Genomic DNA, 17167 nt, shown 5'->3' with positions numbered 1-17167 from the left:
CCGGCTCGCCTCCAGGACGCCTGCGAGCAGCACGCGACGGCGCTGCGCGTGCTGATGGTGTCGCTGCAGGGCCGGCCTGAGCTGGCGGAGCTCGAGGCGCGCCTCAGCGCCGCCCTGGAGCGGCGTCGCCCGGCCGTCTCTCAGCTGCTGCTCGTCTCGGCTGACGTCATCCGCCTGTGTGACGTCAGCGCGCCATCGGCCGCCGAGCCGCCGGTCTCCGCTCAACCGGGTGAGGCGGCCGTCGTGTACTGCAGCGTGCTCGGCGATGTCTGGATGGCGGCCTTGCTGAAGTGCGCTTATGGTACGTGCTTCATGTCGGCTCATTTTGAAGGGTGTCTCATTCGCGCGGCCTATAGCTCTCTGGATATGCCAAATATCGTAGTGGGCGTACGAAGCGCACCCGTGTGTCTGCTTTTAGCCAGTTATTACATGGAAATGTGAACTGATCCCCGACCCCGCCCTGGACAGTCGGTGGGAACAGACCAGCTCATGTAGCTGCGTCGCGCGGGGGTGGGCTGCGCGCCACCGGTCGGTCCGCTCACCGAGCGTGCCCGGGCTGGGCGTGCTGACATGGCCGGCTGTGTGTGGGCAGAGCTGGCGCCGGCCGCGCCGCCCGACCCGGCCCGGCAGCGTCGGCTGCGTGTGGCGGAGGCGGCGGCCGCCTCGCTGGAGCAGCGGCTGCGGCAGAAGGAGCAGAGTCTGGCCGAGTACCGCCGGCTGCTGGGCCAGGCGCGCCAGCAGGCGGCCGAGCAGGCCGAGCAGCGCCGCCAGCAGCTGGCGCGCAGCAGCGAGCAGCTACGCCAGCAGATGACGCTGGTGGCCAGGTGAGCCAATATCACCGCGTGCTCCTCTGCAGCACACGGCAGCGGAGAACACTGTGCCAAGTCGAACCGTTGCAGTGGTCTGTTAGTGTCGTCGAGTCGTCCAGTGACGCATGGGCGGGGTCTGACGCTGCAGGGGTCACAGCCTGGGGCTGCGGCGCAGCGGCGATCCGACATCGCGGCCGCCGAGGCCCGGTCAGCAGAGTGTGACAGGCACACAGTCACGTGACGGATGTGACAGCCGGCGGTGCGGCCCCGTCTCCGCAGTCTGCAGGCCGAGAGCAGCGTCCGCGAGCCGCCGGCCAGCGGCGGTCAGCTGAGCGGCAGTCAGCTGAGCCGCCTGCACGAGTCCGGCGAGCTGCTGGCCGAGCAGGAGAGGGCCATCGGCGCCCTGATGGAGAGGCTCCGGCAGAGTCGCGAGGAGGAGGCCCGCTACAGGGAGCGGGTCACCAGGTGAGGAGGAGGTCCGCTACAGGGACCGGGTCACCAGGTGAGGAGGAGGCCCGCTACAGGGAGCGGGTCACCAGGTGAGGATGAGGCCCGCTACAGGGAACGGGTCACCAGGTGAGGAGGAGGCCCGCTGTAGGGAGTAAGTCACCAGGTGAGGAGGAGGCCCGCTGCAGGGAGTGGGTCACCAGATGAGGAGGCCCGCTACAGGGAACGGGTCACCAGGTGAGGAGGAAGCTCGCTACGGGGACCGGATCACCAGGTGATGAGGGGGCCTACTATAAGGAGCGTGTCACCAGGCCAATTGTTTGTGACTGTGACTCCTGTGACCATGCCAGTGACTGCGACCGTGACCATGCCGATGACTGCGACCGTGACCATGCCGGTGACTGCGACCGTGATCATGCCGATGACTGCGACCGTGACCACGCCGGTGACTGCGACCGTGACCATGCCGATGACTGCGACCGTGACCATGCCGGTGACTGCGACCGTGACCATGCCGATGACTGCGACCGTGACCACGCTGGTGACTGCGACCGTGACCACGCCGGTGACTGCGACCGTGACCATGTCGATGACTGCGACCGTGACCACGCTGGTGACTGCGACCGTGACCATGTCGATGACTGCGACCGTGACCACGCTGGTGACTGCGACCGTGACCATGTCGATGACTGCGACCGTGACCATGCCGATGACTGCGACCGTGACCACGTCGATGAATGCGACCGTGACCATGTCGATGACTGCGACCGTGACCACGCTGGTGACTGCGACCGTGACCATGTCGATGACTGCGACCGTGGCCATGTCGATGACTGCGACCGTGACCATGCCGATGACTGCGACCGTGACCATGCCGATGACTGCGACCGTGACCATGCCGGTGACTGCGACCGTGACCATGCCGGTGACTGCGACCGTGACCATGTCGATGACTGCGACCGTGACCATGTCGGTGACTGCGACCGTGATCATGCCGATGACTGCGACCGTGACCATGCCGATGACTGCGACCGTGACCATGCTGGTGACTGCGACCGTGACCATGCCGATGACTGCGACCGTGACCATGCCGATGACTGCGACCGTGACCATGCCGGTGACTGCGACCGTGTGGGCCTGCAGACTGGAGTCGGAGCGGCGCGACACGGCCGACGTGCTGCAGCGGACGGTGAGCTCGCTGACCGAGGAGCGCTCCCGGCTGCGGGACCAGCTGGCGCAGCAGCGCCGGCAGGCGGCCGCCGACGCCGACGCGCGCCTGCAGGCGCAGGCGGCCACCCAGGCCGGCCTCGTCGACCGCCTGCGGGAGATCATGCTGAAGAAGGAGCGCCAGCACCACACCCTGGCCAGGGTGCTCCGCGACATTAAGGTACGTAACGCCCCGTCCTGCCGCCCCGCTGGTGTGATGAGCTTCGCTCGGTGGCTTCTAAATCGTCAAGTGTGGCGGGCTGCTGAGGCCTGCGCACTTTGGCGTAAATGCAGACATCGCAGGCAACTAAAGCAGGGGTAGGGAGAAGTAATGGGACGGCATCAATTTGAGGATACACCTGTGGTGTTTGAGGCTATCTCATCGATTCCCTGGATATTTTCCCATGCATAATTTAGTTCACCATGCCATCGCATGTATGCAGTTTTACTGTATTTCATGCATATGTTATATTTCATTTGAATCCTTAGCTCAAGCTATGTACTATCTATCCACCCTTCTGTATATGGTGTTTTGGCTCCCTCTGTTACATCTATTTTTCTACTAGTTCTTCTATTTCCATTTTCGGGCCTCCTATTCGGTCGCCGTGTCCCGCACTCTGGGTGCACTGAGAGCTGCTGTCAGCCCTCTACAGCCATCCCTGAAGACGCTGCGAGGTGCCGACGCGGACCGCCGTTCGTCGCTGACTGGCGGGTGCGGGCTCACGTGTGCCGGATAGGCCGAGATCGTGCAGACGGTGGAGGCGGCGGCGCTGCAGTGGGAGGAGGAGTGCAAGCAGGAGCCGGCCGGCGAGCAGCCACCGACGGCGCGCAGCCGGACGGGCACCGACCGCCTGCACAGCCAGCTGGCCACCGCCGAACGAGAGCTGGATACCGTCAAAAGTGAGCGTCGGGGCCGCAGTGTGGGAGTGATAACAGTAATCTCCGGAGCCAATCTCCGGGTCTCCCCGCCCTGTCGGGAGCGTGCCTTGTCGGCCGGCACCTGTTGGGGGCGTGCCGTGTCGGCCTTCGCCTGTTGGGAGCGTGCCGTGTCGACCGGCGCCTGTTGGGGGCGTGCCGTGTCGGCCGGCGCCTGTTGGGAGCGTGCCGTGTCGACCGGCGCCTGTTGGGAGCGTGCCGTGTCGGCCGGCGCCTGTTGGGAGCGTGCCGTGTCGGCCGACGCTTTTGGCCTGTTGTCAGTGCTGACCGGGCTGCTGCCTGCTCGCAGATGAGCTCAACGACCGCACGCTGCAGTGTCACCGGCTGCAGGCCGACCTGCACGAGGCCGACCGGCGGCGGCGCGAAGAGGTGCAGCGATTGCAGCGCCAGCTGGAGGCGGCGCGCCAGAAACTGCGCGCCGCCGAGCAGAGCCAGACAGCGCGCAGCCGGCCGCCGAGCGACCCGCACAAGGTGAGTACAAGCGGCCGTCCAGTAAGGCAGTAACCACACGAGGAGATTACGGCCGGCCTCACAGCACCACTACCGGCGCGGAGCACCGCGGAAACCACGGGCACAGTGCTGCTGCCGGCCGTCTGTGTGTCGATTTCCGGGTGATCACCCAGCCAGCCATCGGGAGCCGTTGGCCCGCTGATCCACTGACACGTGCTGACCCAGCGACGCTCCGGCGGCCGGCAGATCCAGGAGGAGCTGGCCAAGTGGGACGAGCGGAAGCGGTGGCAGCGCACGACGGAACGGCTGCGCGCGCGGCTGCGGGAGAAGGAGGCCGAGTGTGAGCGTCAGCAGGCGCTAGCCGCCGGCCTGCGCGACACCATCCACCGGCTGGAGCGCGAGAAGACCGGCTACGAGGCCAAGATACGCACACTCAGCGGTGAGTGGGTCGCCCGGTCACTCCTTCAAAGGGAGGCGAGGGGAGAGCAGGAAGGCGTCGCCAGTCGGTGTCGGTGTCAGCTGTGTTTGGTGCGGTGTCAGTCTGTGTCGGTGTCAGCGGTGTCTGGTGCAGTATTAGCGGTATCTGGTGGGGCGTCAGTGGTATCTGACGTGGTGTCAGTGGTATCCTCTGTGGTGTTAGTGGTGGCTTGTGTGGTGTCAGCGGTGCCTGGTGTGGTGTCAACGGCGTCTGGTGTGTCGTCAGCGGTGTCTGGTATGGTGTCATTGATGTCTGGTGTGGTGTCGGCGGTGTCTGATGCAGTGCCAGCAGTGTCTGGTGTGGCGTCAGCGGTGTCTTGTGTGGGGTCAGCGGTGTCTGGTGTTGTGTGATTGGTGACTAGTGTGGTGTCGTAGGTGTCTGGTGTGATGTCATTGGTGTCTGGTGTGGTATCGGCGGTGTCTGATGCAGTGCCAGCAGTGTCTGGTGTGGCGTCAGCGGTGTCTTGTGTGGGGTCAGCGGTGTCTGTTATGGTGTCAGCGGTGTCGGGTGTGGTGTCAGTGGCGTCTGGTGTGGTGTCGTAGGTGTCTGGTGTGGCGTCAGCGGTGTCTGGTGCGGCGTCAGCGGTGTCTGGTGTCGTGTCAGTAGTGACCAGTGTGGTGTCGTAGGTGTCTGGTGTGGCGTCAGCGGTGTCTGGTGTTGTGTCAGTGGTGACTAGTGTGGTGTCGTAGGTGTCTGGTGTGGTGTCATTGGTGTCTGGTGTGGTGTCGGCGGTGTCTGGTGCAGTGCCAGCAGTGTCTGGTGTGGCGTCAGCGGTGTCTTGTGTGGGGTCAGCGGTGTCTGTTGTGGTGTCAGCGATGTCGGGTTTGGTGTCAGTGGCGTCCGGTGTGGTGTCGGCGGTGTGTGGTGTGGCGTCAGCGGTGTCTGGTGTGGCGTCAGTGGTGTCTGGTGCGGTGTCAGCGGCGTCTGGTGTCGTTTGTTGGTCTGACAGTCCGGGCCGATCGGCCTGGATCTGGACTGACCGCAGCCGTGCCGGGCCGGGTGGCCTGCTGTCTCGGGTGCGCTCCTGCGTCGGATCGCGTCTGACGGCCCAGCCGTGCCGGACCGCAGGCCTGATGTCAGAGGAGCGGTTCCACGCGCTGGAGCGGGAGAACGTGACGCTGAAGGAGCAGCTGAGTCAGCTGCGCGGCTCGGAGTCGGTGGAGCGCGGCGCTCAGCTGGAGCAGCTGCGTCAGCAGGTTCACACGCTCACCAGCCGGCTGGCCGCCCAGCGCGCCGCCGCCAAACAGGGCAAGGTAACGGCCGGCAGACGTCCGCCCTCTTCTGCGGTCATGCTCACGGCGGCGGGCTGCAGGCTGGGTGTCTCGAGGGCTGTCTCGGCGCGTTTGTGGCTTGTTAGAGCTGTGCGGTGGAGAATGTGGGTGAACGCTGGAGTGATGCCGCAGCTTGCCTACAAGTGGGCATAGGTTTTGAATCCTACGGCGCAGAATACTCCGCCGTATCGAGGCACTCGATCACGTGCTCGGGGCCGACACCAGGCACAGTTCAAGGCGAGGGTGTTCCACGGTCGGGGAGCGATAGCCCAAGATCCAGGTGTACGGTGGTGGAGACCAACGACACGAGACGTGGCCCCCGGGGTTCCGTTGGTACGGTGACGTTAGACTTTTGGACACGACACACTGGAGTTGGCGAAGCCTGGCCTTCACCAGACCGCGCCGCGCCCTTCTGCTGTATTGTCGTAGACGTGGGCGTCTTACTGGCCGCTTGGATGCGTGGCCCCCGCCGTACCAGACGCTACGTACTTCGAGCAATATCGGGTTATCAGAAAGAGAAACGAAATGACTGGATGGCATGCTCACTTCACAGAAAGAGAAGTGAACAAAAGTGCTACTTTTCAGGATGCATGCTGGGACCCTTTCCGTCAGCCCTGAAATATGCATTGCCTTTGAATAAGCGCGTTACGGTCCGCATGGTGTGAACCGCCACCGTGAAGAGGCCGTGCGGGCGTTAGGTCAGCTAGGTTGACGGCGTCGGTCAGCTGACCCGTCCCGTTGTCGGAAGCAAGAAGCTTTGCGTCCCACTGGCCAGCAACCGATGGCATACCGCTTCTCCTAACCATGGTAGGGTTGTCTATCCGGAGACGGGCCACCGAACGCCTGTCCGGGTTTTGACGCGGTGAAATACAGCCAGCGGAGGGGAGGGGCGCAGTGCTGCCCCCTGGCGTCGCGTGACTATTGCTGTCGTGATGTGGGAGGGGGGGGGGGGTGATTTAGTGCCGGCCGCGCTGCACTCTCGTGGCGCGGCACGAACCGCACGCCACGCTCACGGCGACCCGTATTGGGTGTCCGCGCCTTGTCCGAGGTGCCGTCTCGCTCCTGCTGACGCCCCTGCGCTGACACCCCTGCGCTGACGCCGGCCGGCGCTGGGTCCGTAGAACGCCGCCTCAAACGTGGCCCGCTTCGAGGCGGAGCTGGCGCAGCTGCGCGCCAAGGCACAGCTGCTGGAGGAGCAGAACACACAGCTGACGGCCGAGATCAGCGAACTACGGTACTGATCGCCTTCCATGGCTCCACTTGTAGATATGGTTGTTCGTTTACTTTGTGTGTATGCGCGTATGTGTCCACGCGTGGAAGTGGCATAATTATATGTGTGTCGTTCGCACTCTGAATTATAAAGCCTTTTGTATGGTCATGCAATATTTTGGGCGTTCTAGGAAGTTTATGAGTTATAGGACCAGAACCCTAAGTCTTAACCAAGGACAGATATCTTAACAAATGCCCCCAGACAACGATGGGACGAATGCTTCCATTGTGAGCCCGTTGAGAGGTGAAGACCCACCTACTGCTGCTGTGTATATGTAGCTCCAACACAGGCTTGACGGGTCTATGGTATTTACGTTAGATAGTTTACAGGATGGGCTCAAGCTGGGAAGAAAACCTGCAGTCTCAAATGGTCAACACTAAAGAATGTGTAAAATGAATCTCGAGGATTTAAAAATGGCTTGTGGCTTGTTCGTAACTATTTGGCTTGTTAGTGCTTTCTTTGAGTGCTTAGCTTGGGATGGTCCAGTAAATACTAATCATTCATGGCAGTTGCACAAAGCAATATAAACTTATAAAACACATGCATCTGTTATATATACATACATATATATATATATATATATATATATATATATATATATATATATATATATATATACATGCATAAGACATTTCGTGTATCTGCGTATCGTCGCTGTGAGCGCCGCTCACAACCGTTATAACGAGCCGCCAACCGCTCCCCGTGTATGTCCGCCGCCCGCCGCTCGCCGCCTGCCGCTCGTCCCCATCCGCGTGGTGTGTGCGTGCGTGCGTGCGTGCGTGCGTGCGTGCGTGCGTGCGTGCGTGCGTGCGTGCGTGCGTGCGTGCGTGCGTGCGTGCGTGCGTGCGTGCGTGCGTGCGTGTGTGTGTGTGTGTGTGTGTGTGTGTGTGTGTGTGTGTGTGTGTGTGTGTGTGTGTGTGTGTGTGTGTGTGTGTGTGTGCGTGTGCGTGTGTGCGCGCGTTTGCGTGTGCGTGTGTGTGGATGCCCTGCTTGCGCCGGTGACGGGCCCTGATCACCACTGCAGCCGGGCTGCAGAGAGGACCGAGGCTGGCGGCGGCGAGCCGGCGGCCGGCACCGGCGAGGCCGAGGCCGAGGCCGGGCCGCCGCCCGCCGCCGACCACGGCACCGTCTCCATCCTGCGCCGGCTGGTGGAGCGGCTGCGCGCCGACAACCTACGCCTGCGCCGCGAGCTGCTGCGTCACACCGTCACCAGCACCACCGAGCAGCAGGTGAGCCGGCAGTTGGTGCGTCACACCGTCACCAGCACCAGCGAGCAGCAGGTGAGTCGGTGGCTGGCGACTCACCTGCCAGCCGGGCGCGGCTGGGGGCTGGTGCTATGCTGCTGTAGATCGTCGCTGGCTGGCCCGGCGACGTCCGGTGCTGACGTCCTCCCGCACAGTGACTGTTTTGTGGCGGATTGCGGGCTTTTGTCTGCGCTGACCGATGGACGTTGAGCGCTCGGTATATACCGCATGCCAGGTGCACAGGCTGTTTTGCATGCGTGCACGCGGGTGTGCGCACTGGCCATCCATACGTGCATGTCAGCGCATGGATGCATATTGTGGTGTGGGTTCGAAGCTCGTCCGTACCATTTCTTTGTTTATTTTGTTGCAGAGCAAATGGAACATAACCACTGAAAATTACATAGGTCAACAAACTCGCAAACCCGCACCCCACCACATTTTACCGAACTCAACCTGCGACCAGACGCCCTTCACTTTCCAGCTGTTGAGAACGAATGGCTTTCACGCGCCCCGTCACTCGCCCTTCAAACGCGACAGCGATTGACAGACAAAATGCATGCACTCACTCTGCGTCCAGTGAACCGTGGTGCGCCTCCCGTTGTTGACGGCTCATACCAGGCGAACGGCCCGGACGGTAGGCCGTAACACACAGCCCGGAGCGGCACGGGACCCCAGACCGCTACCGTTGGCGGGCTGCCAGCCATCCGTGTTGCCCTCTGTCCGACAGGGCCGGCCTCAGGGCGCCGACCCGGCGGGCTGGGACGCGGCAGGGGTGGCCGGCCGGTCGATGAGGCCCGGGTCCCGGAAGGTGGCCGGCGTCGCCACCGACCGCACGCTGCTGCCCCTTTGGCGGCTGGTGGGCCGGGGCGGCGAGGGCGCCGCCGGCGCCGGCGGGGGCGGGGGCGGAGGCGCCGCTGGCGCCGGTGCCGGCGCGTTCCGCACACCCAGCGCCTGACGCCAGCCCCGCCGACATCATGTACGGCCGCGTCGCACTGCCGTCGTTGTGCTCCAGGTCAACCATGACGCAGTAGAACAGCGCGTCGACGCCCATATCGAACAGCGCGAATGTGGTGCCCGCCACAACGTAGGCAAAGGCGGCGCTGAAGAGGGACGGCAACAGCCAGGGCACGGGATCGGCTTCCACGGCGGCCATCAGCAGGTGGCAGAGCAGCACGCTGCCGGCTACGACCAGCAGCCGGCCCAGCAGCAGCACGAACGCCGTTATCGAGTCGGCCACGGCCACGCGCGCCACGTTGCGCATAACCACCTGCAGACCACGCTTGCCGCCGACGCACAGGCCGAACGCTCTCCAGAGCCGTGACGATGTAGGCGCGCCGGTTGATGAACTGCAGGCAGTTCTCGAGACACCAAGCAGCAGCAGGCGCAGCAGCAAACGGCGGTGCGCGCTGCGCAGCCGCCGTACTTCTCCAGCCGCTTTTTGGCGGCCATCAGCAGGCAGCGCGCCAGCCGACAGATCGTGATTAGCAGCGAGCCGAACGCCGCTGTGCCGCCGTGGTAGGTGAGCGTGTGCACGTAAGCCAGTGCGGGCACCGTCAGGCGCAACCGCTTGCTGCTGCTGAAGTACCAGGTGCAGAAGGCCATCGCCACGGCGATCTGGTTGATGGCCGTCACGAAGCCGAAGGCCCACACCAGCGCGAAGATGTTGTATGCGTAGATGAACAGCGGCTGGTTGCTGCGGCAGGCGGCGTCCGGACATTTGTCGCCGCACTGCGCCGCGAAGTCCTGCTGATAGCAGATTTCGCCCTCTTGGTAGTCAGCCCCGCAGCCATAACATTCGCCCTGCACGTGCCACTGGTGGCTACTACCGAACAGGAACAGGCAGACGAACACGAACATCAGACAGACAGACAGCTGGAGGATAAAGCTGAACACGGGCACGGTCAAGATGGGGAGCATGTCTCCGATGGCCGTGCTGCACTGCTTCAGGAGCGCCACCGCCAGCTTGATACGCTTTCTCAGCGCGATCAGCAGCACCAGCATGAGGACGGAGAGCACGGCGCAGATGATGAGCAGCACCAGCCAGAAGGTAGGGCACCCGCGTGTACTCGGCTGGGTCGGCGCTCATGCCCACATCGCCGAAGGTGAGTTTGCCGCCAGGGCTCAGCCGACAGCGCCTGGTAGCGGACGCCGCAGACGGCCGTCAGCGCCAGCAGACCACCGATGATGCCGAGCAGGCTCAGCCAGATGGCGGGCACCACGAACCAACGCAGCAGCAGCACGAACAGCAGCGACAGCACCAGCGGCAGCACCAGGCTCCAGCACGTCAGGCCAGCCATGTGCTTGACGACGAAGCGCATCTGGCGCACGGCCGCCGCCGCCGCCTGCCGGCAGACGCGCGCGGCCGGTCGTCAGCGCTCGACGCCGTCGCTGCCGCGGACGCCGGGGTCCGACCTGCAGTGTAGCACGCTTGTATCCGAATCGCCCTCTCACGTATGAAACGACAGCAGTTATTCGCACGCGTTTCGCGGGAGGTGGCTGCGGGTTCGGTGCTGGCGTATACCACAGCGTACGGTGAAGTGAGGGGTTCTAGAAAGATTTCATGCGATTACTGAAATTTTGTATATCACTGAGCTCAACAATGCAAAGAAAAAAGGGTGCGTGCATTTAAGCAACTTTTAAGGAGAGAGCCTTCTTGATTTTCTGCAGTATCATGCCATTGGTTGGTGGTACAGACTCGAATTACATAACACTGAATTTGTCACATCGAAATGAACCACTCTACATGCTGTTTTACTGACCTTGGCATATGAACTTGACATAAAATCAGGATTTTTAAAACAAATTGTTATATTTGCAATAACAAACGTGACTAACGCGTAATAAAAAGCACAAATGCGATGGACGTCATAAGACAAAGCAGAAGTTCACCAACGTATGCAATGAAAAAGCGCACGTGCAGACATGCGCTTTATTTTGATGGTAAAGAGTGTATTTCAGCGCAGGTGAGGCCAATCGTAAACACATACAAAGCTCGTAGTTCGAAGCGGCAACTAACGCTGGTGATGATTTTGCCGTAGGTCGGCTGGAATCTGATGATCGATAGCAACGGGCTTAAACGTGGGGAGAGCAAACCCAGGCGCTTTGACCCGACTTTAAAGTGGACGTTGTTTGCAATGCCTTTTGGAGTATCGTGGACAGTGTCCCCCCCACCTGCCCTGAAGAGATCAGCCTGTGTGTAGAAGCTCATATCGCATTTCCTCCAAAAGTATTCATAGATTGCATCACGAAGCGGGCAATCTCAGCGTTCAACACATACTGTATTACGCTCGACGTACTGGAAATAGACCGCAAGTCCGCACTTTTCTCATAAATGCATTATCGGCCCAAAAATTCGCAAAAGCAGCGGGTACCGACATCATGTATCGAAAGATCAGCTGACCTCTGCAACAGACGTCATGGGCGCACTATCCATGTGTGCATAACATCAGCCCGCTAGATCCTGCACGCTAATGCTGTCCTGCCTTTGCAGCGCAAACCAGAAGCCGTGCTTGTGCTCTGGCATCGAGGGCAACGGGGTTTCCACGATTTTGTCGATCTTCTATTTGTTCAGACAATGTGGTTTGGTGCGATCTTCTTAGTCTTCTTTTGGGTGAAATCAGGTTCTTGGGAAACTGAAAATCTTCTTTGGGTGGTCTGATGATCGAAAGTTATGAGTACAGTGGCTAAAATTCACGACTTATTTTGCGCCGGACAGTTGTCTGTCGTTTGGTTATTTGGAAAAGATCCCTTTCGACCAGAAATGATTATTTCAGGGCTATGAGATGAAGAAAAATGGTTTACGGTAGGGCAGGCTTGCGTGCGCCTGGAGGGGGGGGGGGGGGGGGGGCAATCACTGAGCTTTAACCCGATGTGCGCTTGGTACTCGGTCGGGGCCTGGTTCTCCTTCCCATGGGGCCTCTGCTCACTCGTGGGTGACGCATGCAGACGGACAAGCGGACACAAGGGGACGCCCCGGACAAACGGAGTGTCGCGGGGATACAGGATGAAGCAAGACAGAGGGTGAAAGGGTTGGATGTGTCTGTCAGGATCGTCGCTTTCTTTTTGTATCGATGTGCGAGGAAGCGTCAGTACGTCGCGGCAATGTCTTCTCCATCTGCTGTTGTCTTATGCCACAGGACTGCTAGTAGCTTCCTCGACCTTTTTACTTTTCCTTTCTTCTGAACGGTAGCAAATGTCTCGTTAGGGGGGGGGGCGGGGGGGGGGGAGGAAGACCGTTTTGTGGAGGAAGGATAGGAATCAACGTTATCTTCATTGGGTCGGCGCTGCAAACGTGTTCGTAGTCATCACTTTCGCGGTCCGCCCTGCTGTGGTGTTGAGCTCTAGTCCCGGCCAAATATAATCTGCTGTCCTGGCACTGGTCGCACCCGTCGACTTACAAGAAGCCAGCTCTTTCTGGGGCCCGATGCGCTGATTGCCCGTGGTGCAATTGGCGAGTGCAGCTCTCACGCTCCTCGTCGCCAAGTTTAGTAAAGCTAATGTTCATCTGTTTTAACTCCCTTTGATACCACTGGAAACCTATTTGCCCATGCTTCTCAGTGAAGTATTTATGCATGCCAGTGGTTGTTATAGTGGATGGTAGATACATCCTCTGTCGATCTTGGTCTTTGGCGTTCCACTTCTTCTTCCGTCCTCCCTTCCAGCATTGGCGAGGGCGTCCCGGAAGGCCGGGTTGCTGTGAATCTTCAGGCCCACTGCTGCCAAAGAGAACCGCTTAAGAGTACTAGCGGTGGGCTAAGGCCGGACGATTGCGAAGTCTTCGGCAGGGCCGGGGGCGCTGAATCCAGGTGGTGGCTGAGCAGCAAGCTGGTCTTCTCGAGGACCCCAATCCTCCCATAACAGGGCCTTTCTAATGTTTGTGGCGAAGGGAGTAGAACATCAGGAACACTCTCTTCGGAGTGTTCCAGGAGTTCTACCCCATCCCTTCAACCGGCGTCGAAAGTAGAACACCTCCAAATTTAAAGCGCTAATCATCGGCAGGACCAGCAGCACTGGAGCAGAGCGGCAGCCTGCCGCAGCGGGGCGCCGGTAGGACCACACGGCGCCAGGGAAACGGAAGGCTGTGGATGGACGATGGCGAGCTCTCCGGCAGTGCCAGACTGCGTCAACGAAGCGGGAGGCTGTGACTGGACAACAGCGAGCTCTCTGCCAGGGCCAGCAGAGTCGAATGTTTTGTCTGGTGTTACTGGTGGATGGAAGAGGCCGCAAGAACATTATGTGTAAGGAAATATGATAGGACGATTGGCACAGAAGCGAGGAGTCAAAGTGAAAAAGACTTTTAAAGGCTGTTTAAAAGACATTTTTATCGTTACCGTCAAGGACCGTTAAAGCTGGACTGGCTTGGTAAGCGGAATATAACGTAGACAAAAGTATGTGACTGAAACGTAGAGTAGCGCAGACAAAATTGGCGTTGTTTCGATGAGACGACTGGGAAGAAATCGACATAACATGGCAACTATCGTAAACACAGCCGAAACGTGCTTGTAAAAATAACGCTTTATAGCTTAACGATGCAATTTCGTCCTTCCCGTGTGAAGTCGCCGATATCCTATCGTGACGAACGGGGCGAAACAACCAATGTCTCTTATGAATCCAGTCTTTCGTTGCGATTCGGAGTCAGACGTCCAGCGAATTGAGGTATTCAGTCCCATTTCAAGGTCGAAGATCGGTCCCTTGCACAGGAACACCAGCCAAAATGATCTGTTTGAATCGTAGAGAAGAGGGAAGGTCACTATGGTCGCCAGTACTTGAAGCATACTATTTATTTAACGGATACCATGGAAGCGGCTGCCACGCAGCGAGAACTGTAGGCGATCGTTCCTCTCCAGATTTGCCCTTGGTGTGCCGCATATGCGCGGTGGCCCTAGCCGCAAGCGGCAATACTTCACATTTAAACTGCGTGGCCAGCACGCAGTGGCTTGCACCTCGACTTTCGTACGCCCTTAATACGCGGGCGTGCAATTGACCACGCATGATTTTGGAATTGGCTTGATTCAGTCCGTTGACGTCCTATCCAAACTTCAATAATCAGGCCACCAAAACAGCCGCCCCAAGTCCAGCAAACCAATAAATTGCGCCAAGCCCTCACGGCGCAAAAGTGGATACGGATAGCAGACAAAAGCGGATATGTTTACTTTAGTGGTTTTGGCTGCAGTGGCACGTGCGCGCCATGGGCGTACAAAGTTAGCGTATGACTGAATCGAAATTCTTACCAAATCAAAGCGATCTGCGTCTCGGGAGCGAGCTACTCGTATGCTGCTTTGGAAGTGAACAATCCGTGACTAAAGCATATATCATCGAAAGACACACTTCGAAATAAATGCAAGGCTTTCCTGGTTCAGACTTCTCCACCCTACGTGCGCGATGTTGTTCCCACGATTCGGCCAGATGCACCTCCTTTTTGGAGAGTCGGGGGAAAACGCAAGTGGCATTACCGACATGTAGTCTATCGAAATAGTGCAAGTGCAGACACGCGGTTTTTAGTAACTGAATCGACGGAGATAAAGAACTCGGGTTTTTCGCCGTAACTCACAGCACGTGCGCTTCTTTTACGTTGCAGATCGGATTTGTTCCGCACTAGCGCCTATTTTTTTTAAATCACATTTTGGGGTGATGGAGATCGGTATTGCGAACCTGATAGCCTAGAACTCAAAAATGGCAAACATTGTACTGGTGTTTCATTTCCTTTGCACGGCAGAGCTGAGAAGTGCACAGCTGACCTCGCGATTCAATGGAAATGTTTACATAAAATATAATTATTGTTGCCCTGTTCGGGTCGGGCCGGGTCGTTGTCTGGCTGAATTTTAAAACTGTAAGGTCAAAGGAGAAGTGTCGGAAGCCACTTTCTGGTGGTTCAAAATGCATACATTCCTGTGTTCTACGTGGAAGTGCAAAGTTGTTGGCGTATACTCGCGAAAATGCTCATCTACTAGCTGTAAAACATGTAAATGCCGATTCATTTCAGTATTAAGTTTGTACGTTTTTGCCGGTTATCTCCTGCTTATGCAACTGCAACCAGAAATTGGCGTATCTGCTTTTGCATACAGCACGGTTAAAACTAGCATCTTTTAACAGACCTTTCGAGACGTTGTGAATTACTAACCCAGCAACAGAGCATGTGCGACGTGACCGATCCCGACAGCCGTCGCTTCTGCCTGACGACGCGCGTCGCGTCTCGCGTACCTGCACGACTCGGCGGGAGATGGCGTCCTTGTTATCCGGCTCTGACGGCGGGGTCACGCTGTCGGGCTGGCTGGTGCTGCCTGGTTGGCTGGTGCCGTTCAGCCGACTGGTGCTGTTCGGCCGGCCGTGGGCCGCCTGCAAGCGATACTGGACCCCGCTGCGGCTGTGACCGCGGGCCTGTCGGTCGGTCAGTTCTTGGCGCAGGGCCTCCGAGAGGTTGTTCAGCTTATGCACCGAGTCGGCGACCGACACGGGCAGGCAGCGGCCGGACACCGGCCGCGAGCGGGTGTACCACGAAGGGCAGTGGTAGCCGTCCGCCAGCCGCTCGTACGGCATGGTCATGTCGGTATCCGGTAGGCAGTACTTCAGGTTCTTTTTCAGTTCTTTCTCCAGCGTCAAGTTGTACGCGGAGTTTTTCAGAAGGTCTAGAGGTGCACGGAAGAAGTACGTGTCGGGGCACTTTTCCACGCAGATCTGCGGCGTCGCGCAGCCGAAGATGGCGGAGTTGGCTAACGCGCACTTTGTTAAGTCGAAAAAGAACACATAGGGCTTGTTTTCGTAGCCCTTGTCGACGCCACAGATGTTTCCCTGAGTGTCGGACGGCATGACGAAGCGCCTGATAGAGCCGTGCGACGCGGCGATGCCTGCCGCGATGATCCACGCAGTCAGAGCGGCGGCGAACACCAGCAGGCAGGGCAAATCTGTACAGCTGCGGCTGCGGGCTATCGGAGAAACGTTTGCCATGTTCGCGCTACGAGATTGCACCCTTGCTGTGACAATCAGTGTCGGACACGAAGATGCCGATCATGCCTGCCTTGCAAGACTAGTGCACGAACTGCACGCCCGACTGCTTAAAGCTTATCTGTGATTTGCACCACATATTGCGTACATAAAATTGGTTGTGCACGTCTGGTTCGAAAATATGCATTATTAAACCATTGACGCCTTAACGCTCATCGGCGCATGGTCCGTTTACGGAGAAAATGTGTTAATTTTTGTGTTGCACGCGCATTTGTTGGCTTGGTATTCGCATGTCCGTCGTGCGTCCCAGTCCATAATAATGCATCACGAACAGAAACCGCGAGACCGGCGTGTTCAGTGAGCCCCTACATAGTTATGTGCAGGTCCTGGGGTTCATCAAGTTATCAGACATGTGTGAATAATGCGATTACCTCTTTAAATGACATGTTGTCATTGGCCGTGCTGTCTCGTCTCAGACCTATCATGCCGTCGGACAGGTGGACATGCTGAAGGCGGAGCTTCACCGCGCTGTGGCTGAGCGGGACAACATGGCGGCCCAGCTGCAACGCATGCGTGCTATGGAACTACGACAGCAATAGCCTAGTGGGCTGTCAGCGTGTGGTCCAACGAGCTGGACGGTATGCATGAAATGAGCTGTGCTCTAGTCCAATGGTCCGTGTCAGTGCTTACCGAACTGTCAGTGCTGATCGACGCGCGTTCCGTTGAGATGGTTGATCGCTGCCTAGTAAGGCCGGCTCAGCGTTCCAAGCTGTGCTAACGGACAACAGCAGCGCTTGGGTCTGTCCGCCAGACTCCAGCACAGCGCTGGGCAAGCTGCGCTCTTTGTATTGGTCCGTGTGCTCCTTTGATCGCACCGACACCCGTGTAAAGATAAGTTGTAGAAGTATGTATACATTCGCGGAACACTATGCCCATGTATGCGTGCTTAACTGCGAAATGTCCAGGTTGTTTACCAGAATAACGTGGAACACAACCGACTTCAAGACAAGGGGAGGACGTATTCTATTCATTCGTGTCATGTGGCTCCGGGTAATGTTCATTTTGCGTTACCAGCTGTGAACATCAAAGCACGTCCCTTCAATCCAAAGCATTTC

At 58.7% G+C, this 17167-nt stretch overlaps 2 protein-coding genes across 2 annotated transcripts; one reads left to right on the top strand and one right to left on the bottom strand.

Annotated features, from left to right (window-relative positions):
- The first annotated feature begins 747 nt into the window (after window positions 1-747).
- LOC119096551 (centrosomal protein of 290 kDa) lies at window positions 748-8655 on the top strand. Its single transcript, XM_037219457.1, has 10 exons — window positions 748-824; window positions 1089-1274; window positions 2400-2490; window positions 2539-2643; window positions 3200-3362; window positions 3688-3797; window positions 4095-4287; window positions 5395-5579; window positions 8022-8147; window positions 8593-8655. Exons 1-10 carry the CDS (start codon window positions 808-810, stop codon window positions 8653-8655), a joined length of 1239 nt encoding a protein of 412 aa, XP_037075352.1. The 5' UTR covers window positions 748-807.
- Window positions 8656-8720: 65 nt separating this feature from the next.
- On the bottom strand, window positions 8721-16178 carry LOC119096550 (choline transporter-like 2). Its single transcript, XM_037219456.1, has 5 exons — window positions 15312-16178; window positions 10247-10453; window positions 9522-10181; window positions 9105-9378; window positions 8721-8827 (listed from the first exon to the last, which is right to left on the bottom strand). Exons 1-5 carry the CDS (start codon window positions 16053-16055, stop codon window positions 8721-8723), a joined length of 1992 nt encoding a protein of 663 aa, XP_037075351.1. The 5' UTR covers window positions 16056-16178.
- Between the last annotated feature and the right edge of the window lie 989 nt (window positions 16179-17167).

This window comes from Pollicipes pollicipes, unplaced genomic scaffold (assembly GCF_011947565.3).
Source record: "Pollicipes pollicipes isolate AB1234 unplaced genomic scaffold, Ppol_2.1 Scaffold_4295;HRSCAF=5057_pilon_pilon_pilon, whole genome shotgun sequence".
Classification (NCBI taxonomy): domain Eukaryota; kingdom Metazoa; phylum Arthropoda; class Thecostraca; order Pollicipedomorpha; family Pollicipedidae; genus Pollicipes; species Pollicipes pollicipes.
Note: the sequence above shows the minus strand (reverse complement) of the source record. Positions and strands in the feature narration are given on the sequence as shown.